Raw genomic sequence first — 8,716 nt, 5'->3', positions numbered from 1 at the left:
GAGAAGAGATAAAGGTTCTGGGTCACAATGTTGCCCCCAGCCACACACACAAACTTTGGACTTGTGCTAGAGGGGACAGAAGCAACAGCTGAAGAAGGTGAGCTGCTTTGTATTGCTATATTTGTTTCTAATGTTTGCTCTGCTCTGCTGAGAATCATGTGGTTTCAGATCATGCACTGAACTCCAGTCTATACAATGCAGTCTAAAGAACTGCTCTGAACTCCACGCTGTCCTTATGGGGAAATGTGTGGTGAAATATGTTCTTACCTTCTAGTTTAATAACGTGATCAGTAAGTTACGAGGAGAGTTGATTTAATAAGAGCTGCTTAACATGTAAATACTACAAGGTAATCAGCTCCTCGTTATCATTTTAAATACTCAGACTATAAGCTAGTCAACACTTACGTCTAAACAATATTTATATCTACTTTATGTCTAGTAATGGTGCAGTGTGTAGAATTTAGTGGCATCCTGCGAAAAATATTTGGCAGAAATGTATTGTAATATTCATAAGTATGTTTGATTAGTTTAAAATCCCATGAAACACGAATGGTAATTTTGAAAGTAACTACTTGGACCGGCCACTGTAACTTCATGCTGGGAAGGGAGAGGTGAGGGGGAGTGGATGCCACTAAATCCTACACACACACACACACACACACACACACACACACACCTTTAATGAAACATATCAATGCTTGCATAAACAATGCAGATATTAATGCTAGATATTAATACTAAATTGACTAAATAAACATTGATAATATAACATGAATTCTAAATATGAATTCTTATAAACCGTTAACACATCTAAACGATGGATTCAGCAGGCAACATTGTCACATTGTCAAAAACAGATAATATAGTGCACTGGGGGGGAGGGGGAGAGAGAGAGAGAGAGAGTGAGAGAGAGAGAGAGAGAGAGAGAGAGAGAGAGAGAGAGAGAGAGAGAGAGAGAGAGAGAGAGAGAGAGAGAGAGAGAGAGAGAGAGAGAGAGCGAGAGAGATAGAGAGAGAGAGACAGAGAGAGAGAGAGAGAGAGAGAGAGAGAGAGAGAGAGAGAGAGAGAGAGAGAGAGAGAGAGATAGGGGAAATGAGTCACATGCTCAAGCTGAGAAGACAATTTTGAGACCTCATTTTTTTTGATGCGTGGAAAACTAGAAGGAACTAGGAGGGGAGGAAAGGGGTTGTTAGGTGGCCAGATGCCCGAACCATTCAAGGTAACAGCAGAACCCTTCAACAGTCCAATCTTTTATTCTCAGATTAATTATATTAATATGAAATGTCAGAGTACACTGTTTGTAGTAAACTGTTTGTTGTACACAATATTGAGTAAACAGTATTAAGTACACCCGCTGTATTACAATGTTTAAGACCAGGAATCCCTGCTAGCTCTCTCACTTCTCCTATCTGACCAACAGTCATCATCATCTTGCAGAAACGTTGGTGGCAGTTTACTGCCTGGTTATAGTTCACTGATAGCTTGGTTATAGTTGACTGATAGTCTGTCGGTAATTTACTGTTAGTTCGGTGGTAGTTTGATCATTTGGTGGTAGTTTACTGATAGATTGGTAACAGTTGACCCATAGTTTAATAGTTTGGTAAAGGTCAATTTGACAGGCCCTGGAGGGCTCACGTGGGCCTGAGTGGAGAAGCAAAGCAAAATCTCAGTAGTGTACATAGTAAAAATATAAAGAATACAAACTTTATATAGCATAAAAAGTACCAGTATTCTTGAGGGTAAGGGGGTTAAAATCGTTCAATAAATGCATGGAAAGGTACTTGTGCACTTGTGTGCCTACATTTTTTACTAGGTTATTATTAACTTATTTGTTATGTGATATTTTTCTTTGAATTGTATTTACCAGAATGTTTTTGTTTATATATATTTGTAATTTCCTTTTGTTTGTTTTAAGATGAGTTATTTGGCACCATGTTCTGAATGCAACCGCTTTAGAGTTCTGAATTAATTATTTAAAAAATGTATAATCTCTCTCCATCTCTTTATATCACTCTACCTCTCTCACCCTCTCCCTCTACCTCTCCAAATCTTCCAATCTCTATTTGTCTCTTTCCGTCTCTCTCACCATATCGATCTCTATCGCTCTCATGTTTTTGTTTGAAGGCGACATTGAGAACTCAAAATGTCTACCACTATACCAAAAGACAAGTGAGTACTACTAGCATCACTATAATATTACTGTACCAGCTCCTAGTACTACCATAACATTACCATCATCTGTCTGTCCACCTGTCTGTCGGCCCACCTGTCTGTCTGACCCCCTTTCTTTTTGCCCCCCTGCCAGGTACAAGTCTGTGTGGCTGATCTTCTTCATGCTGGGCTTGGGGACGCTCCTCCCATGGAACTTCTTCATGACGGCCTCCATGGTCTGTATACACCTCCTCCTTCTGGACCTTCTCCTTCTGCACCTCCTCCTTCTGCCCTCTTCCATCTTCTCCTCCTGCCTCTGCACTTCCTCAATCTACACCTCCTCCATCTAAACCTTCTCCGTGTACACCTCCATCTTTTACCTTCTCCTTCTGCTCCTCCTCCATCTGCACCTCCTCCCTCTACTCCTCCTCCCTTTGCACCACCTCATGTCCTAAAACACCTGTCCAGCTGAGTGGAACAGATAATACTGCAGCACACATGCATGTTATGGATGTACCTGTTCTTATAACTGTGATATTATGGAGGTGGTGAAGTCCTTGTGTTCTTAAATATAGTCATAACTGACCCATTTCCTTTTCCTCCAGTACTTTACAGGGCGTCTGAAGGAGCCATCTTCTCCGAACCCCGCTGCCAATCAAAGTGCTGAGGCTGAGGCGGAGCATACGCCCAGCCTCCTTGAATCAAAGTTCAAGAATGTGATGACGCTGTGTGCCATGGTGCCCCTCCTCATCTTCACCTGCCTCAACTCCGTTCTCCACTCCCTGTGAGTCCCCCACACCTCACATAACTCATCACAACACAGCACCACACAGAAGAACCATGTCACAGAGACACCACACTGGGGGATGGGCTTAGAGGGTCAATCCTGCATTTCTTAAACTATGGGGTTGGACCCAAAAGGGTTCACGATCCAACTTGAATTGGTCCCAACCTGACAATGCACAGAAAGCCCTAACGAAAGGAGCTCTGAGGGTTCTGGTCCTCAGAGTAACGTTTAAATGGCCCTGGGTTAGGGTTGGGGAGGGTTACTTACTACGCTGGGTGACAAAGATGACAATCTCAACAAACAGATGCAATGCAATGTCAATTGAACATCGACAGGGTGGGACCGTTACAGTCGTTTAATCCAGATCCTCTGCTGTCAGCCTTGAGAATGATAAGTGGGTGGTATGACTCTGCTCCTGCAGGATCCCTCAGAAGCTGCGAGTGATGGGCAGTCTAGTTCTCATCATGGCCGTCTTCATGGTTACAGCCGTCCTGGTCAAGGTGGCCATGGACCCCCTTCCCTTCTTCACTGTCACCATGCTGAAGATTGTCATCATCAACTGTGAGTCCTGGCTCTTGGTCATAAACGCAAGCATGGGCGGGGAAACGGCTTGGCGAGTTAGGCCCGTTGAGCTTTGTTAAGACACATATGTCGCGTTTCCATTTGAGCCGGTACAGCTGCTTTCTGGTACGTTCCTCTACGTTCTGTCTCATGTGCCGCAGCGTCAGTATTGCCAGGGCGAGGCGGGGGGGACTTCTTCCCATGGCCCGGAGCAGCACCAGATTATCTGGGCTTCACTGGGGTCCAGCCCAGTAGGAATATGTATGTAATATATATGTATTTCTTGGGTGTCTCCCGGTGTGGTTCTCCTGTCAAGCGTGCGGCGCGGTTCTGCAGGGCAGCCTGTTCGGCATGGCAGGCCTGCTCCCCGCCTCCTACACCACTCCCATCATGAGCGGCCAGGGGCTGGCCGGCACCTTCGCAGCCGTCGCCATGATCTGCGCCCTTGCTAGTAAGTCCACACACCATGAGGTACCACAGCACACTAGGAGGTACAGCAGAACACTATGAGATACCACAGAACACTATGAGGTACAGCAGAACACTATGAGGTACCACAGCACACTAGGAGGTACTACAGAACACTATGGGGTACCACCGAACACTATGGGGTACTACAGAACACTATGAGGTACCACAGAACACTATGGGGTACTACAGAACACTATGGGGTACTACAGAACACTATGAGGTACCACAGAACACTATGGGGTACCACAGAACACTATGGGGTACTACAGAACACTATGAGGTACCACAGAACACTATGGGGTACTACAGAACACTATGGGGTACTACAGAACACTATGGGGTACCACAGAACACTATGGGGTACCACAGAACACTATGGGGTACCACAGAACACTATGAGGTACTACAGAACACTATGGGGTACCACAGAACACTATGGGGTACTACAGAACACTATGAGGTACCACAGAACACTATGGGGTACCACAGAACACTATGGGGTACCACAGAACACTATGAGGTACCACAGAACACTATGGGGTACATGAGGTACCACAGAACACTATGGGGTACATGAGGTACCACAGAACACTATGGGGTACCACAACACTATGAGGTGCCACAGAACACTATGGGGTACTACAGAACACAATGGGGTACCACAGAACACTATGGGGTACCACAGAACACTATGGGGTACCACAGAACACTATGGGGTACCACAGAACACTATGGGGTACCACAGAACACTATGAGGTACCACAGAACACTATGGGGTACATGAGGTACCACAGAACACTATGGGGTACCACAACACTATGAGGTGCCACAGAACACTATGGGGTACTACAGAAAACAATGGGGTACCACAGAACACTATGGGATACTACAGAACACTATGGGGTACTACAGAACACTATGGGGTACTACAGCACACTATGAGGTACCACAGAACACTATGGGGTACTACAGAACACTATGAGGTACCACAGAACACAATGAGGTACTACAGAACACTATGAGGTACTACAGAACACTATGGGGTACCACAGTGCCTTGAGCTACCACAGAACATTATGAGACACCACAGAACAACATGAGACACTACAGCGCCAGTATTGACCCTTATCAGCTCCTTCAGCTGTCAGTATCTAATCACTAACTTCGGGAGCAGCTTATAATGAGCTCACAGTGCACTTTTGGAGGGTAATGGCTCTGATAACAGATGTAGGCTGTAGATTACCTTTTGCTTGCTCCCTCAGGTGGATCTGCCATTGACGATGCAGCGTTTGGATACTTCATAACAGCCTGTGTTGTCATATTTTTCTCTGTTCTCTCCTATATCGCACTCCCAAAAATGGTACGTGGAATGGTATGAGAATGCTATGAGAAATAAACACAGTGCCTGATGTCTCCTCAGTTAGTTGACCCCCCTCTGTCTCTCTATCTGGCAGGCCCATTACCTCCCTGTCCCTCTATATGGCAGGCCTTTTACCTCCCTGTCCCTCTATCTGGCAGGCCTTTTACCAACATAATCTCTCTGTCTCTCTATCTGGCAGGAGTTCTACCAACATTACCAGCAGATCAAGGCCAGTCCTGCAGACTGCAACGAAGGGACCAGCCTCAACCCAATGAAGAGCGGTAAACGACCGTTAGCCCAAAGCACAAATACGGCTTCATGGTTGTAGCGCCACACAAATAACAAAGAGAAGAGAATCATATTGTTTAAGGGAACAAAGAACGTGCAGTGTGAATCCAGCAGGGCTGATCTTCTGACTTCGTATTACATTTCGGTTTTTGAGGCGAAAGTAAAGAAACTGGGCTTTGTGTCCGTTCTGACTGGGCCGCATGCTTTGGGCTTTGCAGTACGACTATAATTAGCACAGAGTGGTTGGAGTGGGACAGGGTTAGGTTAGGGACAGGGTAATGGACACGTGAAGAGCCCAGCGGCTCCGGCTTCCCGTCTGACCTCAGCTCTCTGAGGAGAGAGTCATGTGGAGATGTTCGGATAGCCAGGAGCTTCAGGAAGACTGAGACACAAGCCCCTCACACACACATAGTAGATCAGGGGCGTCTCACACACACCAGTCGATCAAGGGCGTCTCACACACAACAGTAGATCGGCAGAGCTAATGTCTGTGTCCTCCTCTAGACAGCCAGTGCCAAGACGTGTCCAAGCCCAGCATCTCCATGATGACCATCTTCAAGAAGGTTCACCTCCTTCACACTCCTACATTCATTCTCTTCTTCACCACCACTCTGTCCCATTTAACTCCTTCAGCACCTCACCACATCACCGGTTTCCTTCACCACTTCACCCCTCATCACCTCAGTCCTTTACCAACTCTCCTTTATCACTTCATGTGTAACCTGATGCCTTGGTGATGTGTAACCTGTTGTCGTTGGGAAGTGTAACCTTTTGCTGTGGTGATATGTAACCTGTTGCCTTGGTGATGTGTAACCTGTTGTAACGGTGATGTGTATCCTGTTGCCATGGTGATGTAGGTCTGGGTCCTAGCGGTCTCCGTGTGCTTCATCTTCACCGTCAGCATAGGAACGTTTCCCGCCATCACGTCGGACGTCCAGACGACTATCGGGGCGGGAACTTCCTGGGGTCCGAAATTACATTAATTAATATTAAATACTGTTATCACCTTTATGAATATAGCATGTATGTTTTTTTATTATAACTATCAATAGTATATTCCAGAAGGAAAACCCTCATCACGTAATTGTAGATGAAAAGTGGTGTGCAGGTAACTTCAATCAAACAGGTGACATTGTGTTCTACGATATGAATAACGTTGTGATCTACGATATGAGTAACGTTGTGATCTATGATATGAGTAACGTTGTTATCTACGATATGAGTAATGTTGTGATCTATGATACGAGTAACGTTGTGATCTATGATATGAGTAACGTTGTTATCTACGATATGAGTAACGTTGTGATCTATGATACGAGTAACGTTGTGATCTATGATACGAGTAACGTTGTGATCTATGATATGAGTAACGTTGTGATCTACGATATGAGTAACGTTGTGATCTATGATATGAGTAACGTTGTGATCTACAATATGAGTAATGTTGTGATCTATGATACGAGTAACGTTGTTATCTACGATATGAGTAACGTTGTGATCTACGATATGAGTAACGTTGTGATCTATGATATGAGTAACGTTGTGATCTACGATATGAGTAACGTTGTGATCTATGATATGAGTAACGTTGTGATCTATGATACGAGTAACGTTGTGATCTATGATATGAGTAACGTTGTTATCTACGATATGAGTAACGTTGTGATCTATGATACGAGTAACGTTGTGATCTATGATACGAGTAACGTTGTGATCTATGATATGAGTAACGTTGTGATCTACGATATGAGTAACGTTGTGATCTATGATATGAGTAACGTTGTGATCTACAATATGAGTAATGTTGTGATCTATGATACGAGTAACGTTGTTATCTACGATATGAGTAATGTTGTGATCTATGATACGAGTAACGTTGTGATCTATGATATGAGTAACGTTGTGATCTACGATATGAGTAACGTTGTGATCTATGATATGAGTAACGTTGTGATCTACAATATGAGTAATGTTATGATCTGCGATATGAATGACATTATGATCTGCACCCCAGAGCGATACTTCATCCCGGTCTGCTGCTTCCTGCTCTTCAACGGGAGTGACTGGTTCGGTCGCAGCCTCACTGCCGTGTGTATGTGGGTCAGTAACACACACACACACACACACACACACACACACACACACACACACACACACACACACACACACACACACACACACATACACACACACATGCAAAATGAAACACACATGCACAAACACACACACACACAAAGACAAACACGAACCCACACAAAGACAAACACGAACACACACAAAGACAAACACGAACACACACAGACATACATAATAGTCTAGACGGACAGGCAGGCAGGCAGGCAGACAGACACAGATACATTGATGCAACGGCTGTGTTTGTTTGAGAAGCCAGGGGGAGAGGGTCGGCTGCTGCCCATGCTGGTGGCATCCCGGGTGCTGTTCGTTCCTCTCTTCATGATGTGCAACGTCCAGCCCAGAGCCTACCTGCCGGTGCTGTTCCCCCACGACGCCTGTTACATTTTCTTCATGGTGCTGTTTGGCTTCAGCAACGGATACCTGGCCAGCCTCTGCATGTGCTTCGGGCCCAAGTAGGACCTTCCAACTTATTAATGACCTACCCCCGGCCTAACCCTACAACTAGCTCCGAACCCTACCCCTATCCACTAAGGCCCAATCCCATTTCTACCCCTTACCCCTCCCCCTTGTTTTGAAGGGGGAAGGGGAAGGGGGAAGGGGAAGGGGGAAGGGGGAGGGGGAAGGGGGAAGGGGAAGGGGGAAGGGGTAGCCCTCTCCCTCTCCCTACCCCCTACACCAAATGTCCCATTATTCCCTGCATTCAGCCCGTGTTCACCGTGGCTGTTCCCTCCCTCCACAGGAAGGTGGCGCCGCACGAGGCAGAGACTGCGGGGGCGGTAATGGCGCTGTTCCTGTCGATGGGTCTGGCCCTCGGAGCGTCCTTCTCCTTCCTATTCAGAGCACTCGTTTGAAGCCCCCTGCCAACCAGTATATGTTTTTTATGCGTAGAATCGTGTTGAAGATGCATTTTTTTTATTGAGCTCATTGTTAGTGTTATATTTAATAAATTAAATTTTAATTTA

The 8,716-nt window shown here is 45.5% G+C and overlaps 1 protein-coding gene across 2 annotated transcripts; it reads left to right on the top strand.

Moving 5' to 3' along the window:
- Positions 1 to 8,716, top strand: LOC132454523 (equilibrative nucleoside transporter 1-like). 2 transcript variants are annotated; one of them, XM_060047932.1, is made up of 13 exons: positions 1 to 97; positions 2,125 to 2,169; positions 2,306 to 2,387; positions 2,757 to 2,935; positions 3,360 to 3,499; positions 3,816 to 3,950; positions 5,233 to 5,330; positions 5,530 to 5,611; positions 6,123 to 6,181; positions 6,476 to 6,584; positions 7,633 to 7,718; positions 8,007 to 8,206; positions 8,494 to 8,716. In XM_060047932.1, the coding sequence occupies exons 2-13, from the start codon at positions 2,144 to 2,146 to the stop codon at positions 8,603 to 8,605; spliced, it is 1,308 nt and encodes a 435-aa protein (XP_059903915.1). In that variant the 5' UTR covers positions 1 to 97; positions 2,125 to 2,143; the 3' UTR covers positions 8,606 to 8,716. The 2 variants fall into 2 exon arrangements, with proteins under 2 accessions (XP_059903915.1, XP_059903916.1); XM_060047933.1 differs by lacking the exon at positions 1 to 97 and adding an exon at positions 134 to 1,219.

The sequence above is a fragment of the Gadus macrocephalus genome, chromosome 3, assembly GCF_031168955.1.
Source record: "Gadus macrocephalus chromosome 3, ASM3116895v1".
Classification (NCBI taxonomy): Eukaryota; Metazoa; Chordata; class Actinopteri; order Gadiformes; family Gadidae; genus Gadus; species Gadus macrocephalus.
This window is presented reverse-complemented; position numbering and strand designations above follow the sequence as displayed.